General features: G+C 42.4%; 1 protein-coding gene across 2 annotated transcripts; it reads left to right on the forward strand.

Moving 5' to 3' along the window:
- The first annotated feature begins 2142 nt into the window (after window positions 1-2142).
- Window positions 2143-10120, forward strand: PPP1R15B (protein phosphatase 1 regulatory subunit 15B). 2 transcript variants are annotated; one of them, XR_006551255.1, is made up of 3 exons: window positions 2143-4456; window positions 7213-9501; window positions 9571-10120. XR_006551255.1 is itself a non-coding variant. In XM_006062299.3 (2 exons), the coding sequence occupies exons 1-2, from the start codon at window positions 2582-2584 to the stop codon at window positions 7432-7434; spliced, it is 2097 nt and encodes a 698-aa protein (XP_006062361.3). In that variant the 5' UTR covers window positions 2143-2581; the 3' UTR covers window positions 7435-10120. The 2 variants fall into 2 exon arrangements, 1 of the variants encoding a protein (XP_006062361.3); XM_006062299.3 differs by having other exon boundaries at window positions 7213-10120.
- Window positions 10121-13976: the final 3856 nt, after the last annotated feature.

The following is a 13976-nucleotide window of genomic DNA, read 5'->3' on the forward strand; positions in this document are numbered from 1 at the left end:
CCAAATCATACTTTGGGAACTACTGTGCGAGGTATTGGTATACAGCCCTCAACAAGCAGAAACCAGCAGGAGAGAACATTTACAGGGATATATACAGAGCAGTGTGTTACATGCTCTAATGGAGTACAGCGGTATAGTTCTGACTGTGAAGGTCAGCAGAGACTTCGAGAAGGTGTTGACATTGGAGCTGAACCTTGAAGCATGGGTAGATATACAACAGAGGAGGTGAGGGCCTTCTTGACTGAGAAACTGTGAACAGTGGCATGGAACAAATCTAGTGTTCCTCAGAGTATAACCTGCATGAAGGGAAGTTACTGAAGAGAAGGCTAGAAAAGTCTAGGGAAAGGACAGACTGTACAGAGCCTTTATTCTACAGATGATGGGAAAAAATCTTTAGTGGATACATAACAAATATTAGCTGATGCCTGTGCCTCTAATCTGGAGAAGGCAATGGCACCCCACTCCAGTACTCTTGCCTGGAAAATCCCATGGACGGAGGAGCCTGGTAGGCTGCAGACCATGGGGTCCCGAAGAGTCGGACACGACTGAGCGACTTCACTTTCACTTTTCCCTTTCATGCACTGGAGAAGGAAATGGCAACTCACTCCAGTGTTCTTGCCTGGAGAATCCCAGGGACGGGGAAGCCTGGTGGGCCGCCGTCTATGGGGTCGCACAGAGTCGGACACGACTGAAGTGACTTAGCAGCAGCAGCAGTGCCTCTAATCTATCTAGAAGAGGAACGATATTAGAAATTTAGTTCACTCACCAACCCACTGAGCTTTGAGTATTTAATTTGCATACCCGGATCTCTTGTCATTAAACTTACTCCCATTATTAATATATTTTTTCTGAATTGTAAATGAGCTATTGCTAGAGATATGGATAATAAGATAAAAGGGGATAAACCATAGAAATTGCGGACCTCTTAGTTTCCTAGAAAGAAGTGGCCATTCTTCCAACAGTCTCAACAATGCAAGAGGCTCCCTCTGGGTTCCTGAAAGATCTTGTAGCTGTCTCCAGGGCTCAAACCTGCTACACTCCCTCTGAACAAATACTTCACTTCAGAGGTGTTGATTAAAAAGTTTTATTAGAAATAAAGAAATGGACTAAGATCAAATTCACAAGAAAGAATCAAATGTAGCAACTAAGATTATAAAGTGAAGTCGCTCAGTTGTGTCTGACTCTGTGCGACCTCTTGGACTGTAGCCCGCCATGCCCCTCTGTGGGATTTCCCAGGCAAGAATCCTGGGGTGGGTTGGCATTTCCTTCTCCAGACTCCTTACCCTCTGATAGACACAATTTTTTTCAAAGGATAATTCTCTGTGCTTTCTTCTTTGGGTGTTGTATCCCATGGTTCTAGGGGCTCAGGATACAAATATGACTTGAATATGACTTGAAGGGGAAGCAAAGACGAGGGTAAACAGTTCTAGAGGCTCCGTTTCTTTCCTCCTCTGTTTGCCTCATTTGAAGAAACAGGGACACCACCTGAGAAACAGTTCACATTTTTAAATGAAAGACTTATGTGGGTTAGATGCTGAAAGACCTCAAAGCTGGATCCTAGGTAACGCTAAACCGGTATTTAGAAATCGTAAAACCGAGCGGGCAGGAATGCATAATGATTCATTTTTCACTTAAGACTTATTAATCACGCCACATTATTAGTGTTTTTAACACGAGATATATATTTACACATCTCCCAACTTTTACTGGACTTAAATCTTAGGGTGATGATCTACTTAGCAGTGAATAACACTGGAACCACAGTGTTGCATAAATACATGCAAGTCTAAAACATACGTGTACACTTGGGCTTGGGTACGTACCACGCCATTAACAGGTCCAGGGCCCTCTCCACCCGTCCACGTCGCTCCCTTGGGCCCAGAGGGCCAAGGTAGGGGGCGAGGGAGGTCGGGCCGCGGCGGAGGGGCGGTTTCCTAGGCGACCGCTGAGCTGCAAGTGCGCACGCGCAAAGCCTGGATCCGGCTGATGCAATCTCCCGCGCGCAACCGGGTCTGCCGAGAGTAAGGAAGCCGACAGGGACCTGGGCGCGGCCAATCGGCGGCCGCAGGAAAGAGTGCGGAAGGGCCCGCCCCCGGCCCGGCGAGTGACGTCAGGCGGCGCGGGGCTGGTGGCGTAGCCGGCCGCCATCCTTCGTCTAGTCAGCCTGCCTGGAGAGGTGTTGCCGCGGCGCTGGTCCTGCGGCCATTTTGAGCTTCGCTTGCACCCGCTTGCCCTCCCAGACCAGCCCTTCCGGGGTCGCGCTGCTGAGGGGAATCTCCACGGTCCGTGCCTCCGAGGAAGCCGCCGCCGCGGAAGGGCTCCTATCTATGGTGGAGCGGCGCGGGCCGGACTAGGACCCCTTCTCGCTGCCAGGATGGAGGTCGCCTTGGCTGCCGCGTCTTGTGCCCGCCGTTCCGGACTGTGGCCCGCTGCCTGCGGCCGGAGCCGCTCTCCTTGTTGGCTCTTCTGCTGGCCCGGGGGTCGGCCTGGGGCACCCACCCCGCCGCTGGGGAAGGCCGAGACTGTGTAGGGCCTCGAGCTCCGCGTCCCTACCTCCGTGAGAGACTGCCGACACCGGGAGATGGAGCCGGCGGCGGACAGCTCGCGGGAACCGGACCCCCGCTTCCGGCTGCCCTCCTTCTTCCCTCGGCCCTCGCGATCAGGCACGTCCAGGTTCCCCGCACCGCTCTCCCCGGAACCCGACCCCAGGCTGGCTCCCAGCCCCCCGCCCGAGGCCCGAAGCAGCTCCTGGATGCAGCTGCTTTCCCAGCTCCTCGCGCCGCTCCCAGGGTTGCTTCAGAAGCTGCTGGTCTGGAGCCAGCTTTTCGGTGGGATGATCCCTACCAGATGGCTCGACTTTGCTGGAGGCTACGGCCTCCTGAGGGCTCGGGAGGAGCCCGCAGCCCCCTCGGCGCCCAAAGCTCTGAGTTCGCTGCGGCTCGACCCCTCGGCCGACGCGGCCGCCAGTCCCCTTGACTGGCTAGAGGGGGGCCTCCACTGGCAGTGCTCGCCCCCAGATCTGGAATTAGAACTTAAAGCCAAGGGAAGAGCTTTGGACTCCGCAGCCCATGCTTTTCTTCTGGAGCAGCCGCTGTGGGGAGTGGAGCTGGTGCCCCGGAGCGTCCAAGCGCGTCTGTTTTCCAACCCGGGGCTTGGCCCTTCGCCCTCTGGACAGCTCAACGTTCAGCGCTTAAGCAATGTCAGTGTCGTCTCCTATTTGCTGAACCCCTCCTATCTGGACTGCCTGCCCCGGGTTGAGCTGAGCTATCAGAGCAGTGTTGGAAGCTGCGAACTGGTCAATTTCCAGGCGCTGAGCCCAGAGAGCGGCTGCCTGGATGAGGCCTCGTCTTATCCCCAGCCGCTCAACGCAGAGATGGCTCCCGCCTCGTGGCAGGGATGTCCGCCTCTCTCTAGAGAAGGCCTGCCCGAAATCCACCATCTGCGTATGAAGCGGCTGGAATTCCTTCAGCAGGCCAGCAAGGGTCAGGCTTTACCCACCCCTGACCAAGATCATGGCTACCACAGCCTAGAGGAGGAGCACAGTCTGCTCCGGATGGAGCCGAAGCACTTCGGAGATAGTCCGACTCAGTGTGTTCCTGCTGCTGGAGCCGTTCCCGGAACCGCCCAGGAACCCACTGAAGAGAAAACAGAATCGTTGATTAGTGAAGTTCCTTTTGGATTGGAAAGACAGGGCCCCTCGGGAGGCATTCCATCTTGTGAGACTGGACAGGAGCTTGGAGAGGACCAAATAAGTGTAGTTGACTCTTCAGACATAGACGATGACCTTGCCATTTCTGCTAGACCAGCCTGTAGTAACAAGTTGATAGATTACATTTTGGGAGGTGCAGCCAGTGACCTGGAAACAAGTTCTGATTCGGAAGATGAGGATTGGGACGAAGACGTTGAGGATGACGGTTTTGATAGTGATAGCTCATTCTCAGAATCAGACCTTGAACAAGACTCAGAAGGGCTCCACCTTTGGAACTCTTTCTATAGTGTGGATCCTTATAATCCCCAAAACTTCACAGCAACAATTCAGACTGCTGCCAAAATTCTTCCCGGAAACCCTTCTGATTCAGAGAAGGATTTGTCTGACAAGTCTGACCTAGGGAATTCTCCCCAGACTGAAAGTCTTCCGGAGTTTCCTGATCATAATTCCGGAGATGATGATGACTGGGAATCTAGTGCAGATGAAGCAGAGAGTCTCAAATTGTGGAATTCTTTTTGTAATTCTGACGACCCCTACAACCTTCTAAATTTTAAGGCTCCTTTTCAAACAGGGAAAAATTGGAAAAGCTATCTTGACTCAGAGAGGCCATCTGAGCCCATTTCTGAGTGTCACACCTTACTTTCCTGTAAGGGGCAGCTGTTAGGGAGCCCAGAAAGGAAATGTCCAGACTTGGTACAGGGTGTGTTTCTTTCTGGAGAAACACACACACATATCCGGAGGAAAAAGGTTTGTTTTCTTTTAACATTCTTGATAATTTGTACTTTCTGTTCTGATGTGGAAAAGCATGAGTTTCCTGGAGCCATAGTAGTGCTTATTTTTTAGGAAAGACTCCAAGCTCTTACACTTCGATTGAGAAATGACCACCTCTCCTTTTCCCTCATGTAGAGTGTTGTTCCTGTCTGAATTGAAGGTGCCTGTGTATAGATGTTAGCTTGAGGGTGCTGTTTTCTTTAGGGTTGGCAACTCTGGGCTGTTTCCCTTCAAGTTTCAACTTTCACTTTTTTTAAGGAACAGAAAAATTAAAATTTGTGTATACATGATTTAATTCTAGAGGTTGAGAAGGTCCTATTGTAGCAGTAGAGTTTTGTGGTATTAAGTGTAGCATGTCATTTGCAGACAGTTACTGCTCCAGTTTCAGGATAACTGTTTTCATTCCTCTCAGTTAGAAACCAAAGGGATGATAGTACCAAGTAGCAAGTCATATTTGTCTGGTTGTTTGCCATGAAAGAAAATATTAGTTTCAGTATTAAAAACTTTGGACATTTGGAATTTTGATTGACAATAATACTGAAAATAGTATTACCTTTTCTTAAGATAGCAGTCCAAGTTATCTTTGGCCCTCTATAGGTTAATCATTTGTAATTATGATGGTCACTTATTTGGTTTTCTTGAGTAGTTGTTTCCTATTTCCAGGCTAGTCTTAAAACTTCATGGAGCATTTATATTACTCTTTCAACACATTTTAAAGGTAACTGTATTTGGGGAATCTTTTGAATTGCCTTGTTGTTTTTTTTTTTAAATTCAGCTGACGCCATTAATTGAAGAGAAATCCCCACAAACAGACAGGGTATCTTTTATTGTGGAGCAAAAGTTTCTTTAGTTACCTTTACTTTTATTTGGAAAGATAAAGTCATGGGTGAATTATTATTGACCTCAAATACTGCTGCATCAGAGTTTCAAGTGGAAAGAACTATAATCCATTGGCTCCAAATGACCAGCTTAATCTTTGAAACTCTCCCTAGGGTAGAAAATGTCCCTAAAATACCCTAAATGGTGGTATTCTTATGTCTTAGCTGTAGAAACAAAATAAGGCATATTAAAAATTAGGTTTTAGTTCACACTTTTGTTAGTGCTGTCTTAAATGTTTTTCACTATGTTTTTAAAAGGTCCCTGACAAAGTGGCCTGTTTAGTGAATAGATAAACAAAGTGAGGCAATGGAATGAGCACTTGGCATCTGGAGACTTGTGTTCCCTACTCCTAAGTGTTTAGGGCCAACAGATTTAGGAAGATAGCCAGAGCTAGGAAGTAACTTGACCTCTCATGGCTTTGACTGACTGACTTATAGTAATAATAATAATGGCTATTGTATGAATTATTGCACGATTTAAATGAGGTGAGTAGATAAAACTCATAGTTGCTTTGCCTTAAGTGATAACTCTTGTTTAGGGATCTCAGCCCAGCCTCATGTCTCTTTTTAGCTTGCTCACTGAGTGAAAAGTGAGATGAGTCAAGTAGATGTTACTATTAGTATGCACTAGAAGCAACATTTATAAAAGATTATGTCTGGAATATGGTAAAGTTATTTATAACCTTTGACTACATCCCATTCTTTAGGTATATGGGAATAATGGATAGTGCCCGGTTCTTAGAGTGAGGCTTTCAGATCTGGGAATGCTTTTTTAAATGGCAAACATGGTGCAGATTGTGGAGCCGGGCTCAGAGTTGGAATCCTGATTGCACCCGTGGAAGCTGTGTGATTTAAATGAGTCAGTTTACCTTGGTTTCCTTATCTATACAATGAAGATGATGATGATACATACCTTATAGGGTATGTATTATTAAGTGAGATTAGCGAGATGAAAATTGTTAAGCACTTTGAAAAGAACCTGGCATATGGTAACCACTGTATAAATGTTATTTATCTTGGTGATAAAATGAATGAGTAATGCTAGAATGCAATATTTAGTAAGGTGTTACACGTCTACTAATTGTCCTCGGGGGTATTCCTTGGCCTGATGTAAAGGGAATGAAAGGAGCCGGCCACAGTGGAATTAGCTGATGTAAGTATTGAATGTACTTTAAAACAGGTTTTGACATTTGGTGTTTGATATCTTAAAAAGAAATTTCTATATTAGAAATTGAGTAGGGATTAAAGGGAACTGTCACTCTTCCATGTGATCATATATATTGCAGTAGTCACAATTGCGTGTATGTATGGTGATAGCATAATGAATACAAAGAGGGTTTTTATCTTAACTACAAAGTCTCTTATAGTAACATAACCTTAAAGATATGTTTTGTTGCAGTTTGATTACTAAGTAACTTTTTCTTCTGTGTTCTGATTATAAAAGTAATTAATCTAAGAATGCTGCTGCTGCTGCTGCTAAGTCGCTTCAGTCGTGTCTGACTCTGTGCGACCCCATAGACGGCAACCCACCAGGCTCCCCCGTCCCTGGGATAATCCAGGCAAGAACACCGGAGTGGGTTGCCATTTCCTTCTCCAATGCATGAAAGTGAAAAGTGCAAGTGAAGTCGCTCAGTCTACTACATGTTTATGATTTAAGAATTGAAAAACACTGAAAAGTTACTTTTTTTTTTTGAAAAAGGAATAGAAGTGAACTTTTGTGCTGTAATGAAAGCATTCAGGATTATATTTCTGAAATACATAGGAAACATCTGTCATTTTGGAAGAGTGTACAAGTTTGTTTCTTTCTTTACTTCTGTTATATTTGAGATTAAAATTACTCTTTTATCTTTATAGGTAACCTTCCTTGAAGAAGTTACTGAGTATTATATAAGCGGTGATGAGGATCGAAAAGGACCATGGGAAGAATTTGCACGGGATGGATGCAGGTTCCAGAAACGAATTCAAGAAACAGAAGAAGCTATTGGATACTGCTTGACATTTGAGCACAGAGAAAAGATGTTTAATAGACTCCAGCAAACATGTTTCAAAGGACTTAATGTTTTTGAGCAATGTTAAGATGATTTGACAGCCTCTGGCCCTAGCATACACTACCTCTTACTTGAGAGGTTACTTTTAAAAACAAAAATTGGCAGCTGTCCTTCAACCTTTTCTTAGAGGTTGTGCAGCTTGGATCCAGTGACCTAGTTTAATATTTTTTTGCAACATAGCCCACTCAGAAATGTCCAGGTTTGAAGCCAGACCCTGAAAATGAAGGATGAAATGGTGTGATTTCTAATCCTCCCTTTTTTGTTTAGTTGGATCTGTTCTAGAATGTTGTTTGCTTGCTGAAGTGAAAAGGGGACCTTTAAAGGTGTAATTTTGCACTTTGGAAACCTATTTTCTTGGGAAACAATATTTATAGGGTTCAAAGCCCATTTCCCATTCTAATTTAAATTATGTGCACCGTCTAAAAACTCTGGACTCTCCCCTCCCCCCAACATTCTGAAATTACTGGGCTGTTAACGTTTTCTATATATTCAGTAATTTGACCCTTCTACTTCAATGTTAAGAAAAATAATTTTGTATATACGACCAACTTAAAGTACATTATCGTGTGTCTTTTTTTTTCTTTTCCTAAAAATGACTAGTTGAAAATGTGTGGTTGGTTTTTATTTCTAGGTTAAGCTCTACCTAGGAAATGTTTCCAAGGACTGCCACAAAATCTGTATGTGCAGTACTTTCTGATACTTTGGGAAAGCTGCATATTTCTGCCAAATTTTAACATCTGATATATTTAAGTTCTTTGTAAACTCTTTTTTTTGGAGAGGATTCTGTATATGTTATTGTAGTTCCCACTTGAGTGGTTCTTTGTGCCTTCAACAGGTAGAAATTGTTACAAGACTCCAGAAAGTAATAATTGTGTCATAGTTGCTTTTAAATTTAAAAGCTTAGAATTTTCTTAGGAAGAAGAACAGGAGACATCTCAGAGCAATTTGGTTTTGTTGTATATGCTCTCAAAAGAAAAACAGTGTTAATAATATCATGCCTCAGCACCGTCACTTTTATAACTTGTCAGGGTGACACTAAACTTGGAAATGGGCAGTTCTGAATTTTCCAGTTGAAATGTAAAATATAGACTTCAGTCAACATCTAAGTTTATTGTGTTCTTCTTTTTTAATAGAGAAGTAATGGCAAGGCCTATAATTTCAGGAAAGATCTATAGATTTGACAGATTGAAAGTTTTAATATCTTCATCCCAAAGCTTACTTTTGAATTGAAGTTTCTGCAGTGACTGATTGTGTTTGGTTCAGTTAGCACTACATGATGTGCATATAATAGGCTGAGGGAATATTAACCAATAACTTTCTGGTCTGTTTTTACTTCACACGCCTCCTGTTACAAGTAATAATACAAGCAGAATAGATGACTCTTAGTTTTGAAGTTGTTTCAGAGTGAGGACAAATTTTTCATCAGAAGTGCTTGCAGGATTACTACCTCAGTTTATAATCTACCTGGTCATTATTTTTTTTCTATTTGGTTTGCTCTAAGAGTACAACAGCATAAAAGTTGGTCAGGCTTTCGCAGAGCTCTTTTTCAGTGTGTTTTGTGCCCCTCTATTTTAGGTAATCATAGGGAATGCATTTATAGAGTCTGGTGTAACACCGTGGAAATGCTAAATTTCAAGCATCAGCTGTGTCAGTTGGAAAGAAGGTATTGCCTTGAAAAGAAAACTGAAAATGTATAGGCATTCTTTTAAAACCAGACTGAAGTATACTATTTTATTTCAGAGACTTATGTTGTGTTTTGGGGTTTTAAATCTTGCACCTCTGCATATATGAAAATAATGGGAAATCTTTACATTTACTAGGCTTCCCTGGTGGCTCAGATGGTAAAGAATCTACCTGCACTGCAGGAGACCTGGGTTTGATCCCTGGGTCAGGAAGATCCCCTGGAGCCAAGGGAATGGTAACCCACTCCAGTGTTCTTGCTTGGAGAATCCATGGACAAAGGAGCCTGGCGGGCTACAGTCCCTGGGGTCACAAAGACTCAGACGTGACTGAGCGACTGACACTTTACATTTACTGGATTTTGGAGAATCGTTCTCTTGTGATTCAACCTCACTGCTAAATATGTAAAAGCTTGGTGAAGAATTCTTCCATTTACTACCCTCCTTTAAAAGAAGTGATCAGACAGTGATGAGAAAGACAAAAGGTGAAGAATTCTTCCATTTACTACCCTCCTTTAAAAGAAGTGATCAGACAGCGCTGAGAAGGACAAAAGGGACCATTTTAAAGTTGGACAAGGGAAAAACAATTCTTACCAGTTTTGTCCAGATCCTAATTGTTAGAACAAAGTTAAAACTTCAGTCTTAAAAAGAAAATCCTTGGAAGTTTTAATTGAACATTTTACACACTTAAAGTCTTGCAATGGTGCTTTATGTATCAATGTAGCATATGAAAGGCTTTGTGCAGACAAGTAAACATTTCCTTTTTTAAGTGTTAAAATGTGATAACACCATCTCCTCATCTTTAACTTGAAATCAAAACTATCAGATTTTATTTTTTTATAATTTAGGGAAGATGAAGTTAGGGGCCTAAAAGACTTATAAATTGGCTTCTTCAGATCCAATGACTTAAATGTAACCAGTTTTTGTTGGGACTTTATAAAATTATATTGTATATATAACTGTTAACTAATCTGTAAATTATAATAAATATATTTGCAATTATTAAATGTTACTTGATATTTTGGTTCAACTTTATATTGTGTTTTACATTGTTTTTGGAATTACTGAGCAGGAGTTTCAGAATTAAGTCAGGTGTTTTTGTAGAAGCATTATAAACTTAAAAGGTGCTGTACAGATTTATGTGGTTAAAAAGGTTATGTGACATGGTAATTGCTCTTCAGCTAACTGAAGAGGAGGAAATGGTTAAGGGGGTAAATATAGTTTCAAACTACATTTCGGTATTAGATAAACGAGAAGTTGGTTCTTAGAGTATGAAGTGCCCTTCTTAGAGACTGGGGATTTGATTCTAAAACTCGCCCCAGCTATGTACTAATGCTGCAAAGAAAATAGTAAAATAGTATTCACAGAAGCAGTAAATTAATATGCTGGGATTAGCATAGTGTTTCTCCTAAGTAGCAGGGAAGTCTGCTGCTTTATTTTGTGCATTATGATTAATGATAACTGATATTGTCAATCATCATGTTCTCCCATTTATAATATTGAATAAATGTGATGGTAACATCTGAAAAACTCCTTATCTTGAAGGAAAAAAAAAGACATTTGGACTATAGCAAGCTTATTAATGGAATTAGTTATTAATTACAGCATTCTTAATTTAGGCATTTGAATCTTGCTAGGGGGTCGCACAGAGTCAGACACAACTGAAGCAACTTAGCAGCAGCAGCAGCAGCTAATGAAAAATTATTAAAAGTGTATTTCTTAACTGGAAGGAAAGAAACAGTTGCAGATAAATCAGTGTTTAGTACAAATTGAATTGACAGCCTAGGTTATACTTTTACCATCTTAGGGTTAATTTAAGCATTTTTGGCTGTCTCTCCCCCAGGAAGGTGTATGAAAATAGTCATGTTCACATCAAGCCAGGTTTATTATGACTCTCCTGGTATCCCTATAGAGGTGGTGATGTTTGTTGTTTAACAGAAAGTTTAAAGCAAGTATTTAATTGCTGATCTCAGAAATTTTGAGTTATACACAGTTTTGGGAGTTTGTTAGTCTTACTTGGAACTTCCTTTGGACCCTCCTTTATGTACCTTTTAAAAATGAAAATAATTATTTTTTTCTCATTTATAAAAGTATCTGACAGAGAGATGTACAAGGACATCCTGGTACATTCTAAAAAAGTACGTTGCCCACCATTTTTTTGGAGCCAAGAGACCTAATTTCTTTATGTGTATGAAGAGGTTTTGATACTCAACTGATTATGACACAAATATTGGCTATTTGGAATGTCCCTATATTGGGAATTAGAATTCTTATGGAATTAGTTGAATGCTTTGGTCAATATGAAATACAAGTCTTTTTCTCCTTGGATTTGCTCAAGACTAAGTTTTTACTGGTCAAAATGGCTCACTGGGTAAACGACCCACCTGCAACGCAGGAGACAGGAGATGCAGGTTTGATTTCTGGGTTGGGAAGATCCCCTGGAGGGAGAAGTGGCAGCCCACTCCAGTATTCTTGCCTGGGAAATGCCACGGGCGGAGGAGCCTGGCGACTATAGTGCGCGGGGTCAGGTCACAGAGAGCTGGATGTGGCTCAGCACGCAGCATGTGACTAAAACACAAAGGTAGCGTGACGCCAAGACCTGCAACCCTAGTGTAGTAAGTAGGGTGAACAGATCTCACCCTGCTCGCTGTGAGGGTTCAGAGAAGACCTATAGTGCATTCAATTAGTACGTGTTAGCTACAGGTTTGAGATTAGGGAAGTCAAAGAGAAATTATTTTATACGTGGAATAGAGAACGCATGGTGGAGTTTGGGGTTATGTTATTACCGTATAACAATTTGAGCCACATCAGTGTTTTACTGTTGACAGACTCAAGCTCATTGGGGAAAGATAGGGGAAATCAGACTTATGGAAATTAGGTTACTTGACCCAGGAAGAGGGTACCCTAGAGATCTAATGGAAACAGGTCTACAAAGCTGAACTATTAAGAGAAAACACTTCGGAATGCTTTTTCATGTTTTGTTCTTTTATTCCATTACCCCTCCCTTTGTCTCAGTAATCTTCCTTTCTTCTAGGTTCCTTCTGCCCTTGTTTGCTGAACATTTTATTTTCACTGCTGTTTTCTAGATCCTACCTAGAAGAGGAATGAGGACCTTCACAGCAGCAGAACAGCATGATTGTCAGAGGTATGTTCATTAGCAATACTATCCATCAAGATGACACTGCAAATTTCCCCACCAAAATGTTAGGTTAATAGATACACTGCATTAACTTTTAGAAATATCCCCCAAATGTTCAAGGTAAAAACAGAGGTGGTAATAAAACTGGATTATACTGCTCTGAGGCAAGCCTGTTTTTCTTAATGGGGTTCATGCATTGGCTTTGAAGGCAGAAACCAGAGAGGAGTCCCAAAAGAGTCTTTTAAAAAGTTGATCTGGATATATGTTGTGGAATGGTTTTTAAAAACAAATTTCATCATGTGAAGACTTGTTTCCTCTTTGGATCTCACATATCATCTCCAAGAGACCTCTGATAACCCTATACTCCAACCCCTCCCTTCCCACTATCTTTAACCTTTTAAAATTGTATTCACTGCCCTAATCTTAACATTGTTACTTATTTCTTGTCTACGGTCACACTCTATAAACTCTGTAAGAGTCTTGCTCTGTGTCTTGTTCCCTCTATGAGCACATCGCCTAGGACTGCACCCGTGTCATAGCCAACAGATGCTTGAATGAGTCGATAACTTTGTTTAAGTCAGTTCCCATACAGTCTTTATTGAGACTTCGTCACAGCCGTGTCTGATTAGACTCCAGTGTGCCTCAGCCATAGATGATACAGAATCACAGAACTGAAAGGTCCTTAGGGAGAAGCTGTAGCAGAGCTCTAAATTTTTTGAATGTAATTACAAATTTCAATTGTAATTGAAATTTGTGCTAGAGATACCTCATCAATTAATTTGAGTGTCATTAACAAGGTACATGTTAATTTACGAAGTTAATATGTGAGCAAATCAGCTGAGACCTTTCTTTTCCAGGATTAAAGAGTACTAAAGTATTGGGCGTGCGTGCTAAGTCGCTTCAGTCGTATCTGACTCTGTAATGCTGTGGTCTATAGCCCACCAGGCTCCTCTGTCCATAGGATTCTCCAGGAAAGAATACTGGAGTCGGTTGTTGTGCCTTGCTCCAGGGGATCTTCCCCACCCACGGATTGGATCTGCATGTCTTAAGTCTCCAACATTGATAGGCAGGTTCTTTACCATTAGTACCACCTGTACTGAAGTATTAAAAGCATTTTCCTCACCACACCAGAGGTTTCATTTCTACTCCTCTTTTTTAGAAAACAATTGGCTTTGAGTTTCTAGAGATGCTCAGTTGATTCCACCAGATGGCGTGACTTGCCATCTTAGAGTGCCTGACAGATTCCTGTCACTGCTAATCTGATGGCTGTTGCTTGGAGGTCATTTCCTTAGTATATAAACAAGCTGGCAAACCGCACTGCCCTGCCCATGCTAGGCCTGCCTGGCCAATGGTGACTTCACCTTTTTGTGGTAACTACTCATCACTGATAGCTCCCTCATAGCTTCCCTGGTGGCTCAGCTGGTAAAGAATCCACCTGCAATGCAGGAGACCTGAGTTCCATCCCTAGGTTGGGAAGATCCCCTGGAGAAGGGAAAGGCTACCCACTCCAGTATTCTGGCCTGGAGAATTCCATGGACTGTAAAGTCTATGGGGTCACAAAGAGTCGGACACGACTTTTCACTTATCACTGGGGGCTGTTCCTTACAGGAGAACCAAAATTTATATTTGAACACAAATAAATGATTCTTCATGGTCTCCATGGAGGAATAATAAAATGAATATGGCAATTGAGGTGATTGCAAGTGAGATATAAGAGGCTGATGTACAGATATTTGCTGGGTTTTTGTGTTA

The sequence above is a fragment of the Bubalus bubalis genome, chromosome 5 (assembly GCF_019923935.1).
Source record: "Bubalus bubalis isolate 160015118507 breed Murrah chromosome 5, NDDB_SH_1, whole genome shotgun sequence".
Classification (NCBI taxonomy): domain Eukaryota; kingdom Metazoa; phylum Chordata; class Mammalia; order Artiodactyla; family Bovidae; genus Bubalus; species Bubalus bubalis.

What these genes read in the sequence shown, in the direction of transcription:
- PPP1R15B (XM_006062299.3), top strand. Translation starts at nt 2,582, where the DNA reads ATGGAGCCGGCGGCGGACAGCTCGCGGGAACCGGACCCCCGCTTCCGG. An exon ending in CACATATCCGGAGGAAAAAG is followed by an intron (nt 4,457 to 7,212) that starts GTTTGTTTTCTT and finishes TTATCTTTATAG; the next exon opens with GTAACCTTCCTTGAAGAAGT.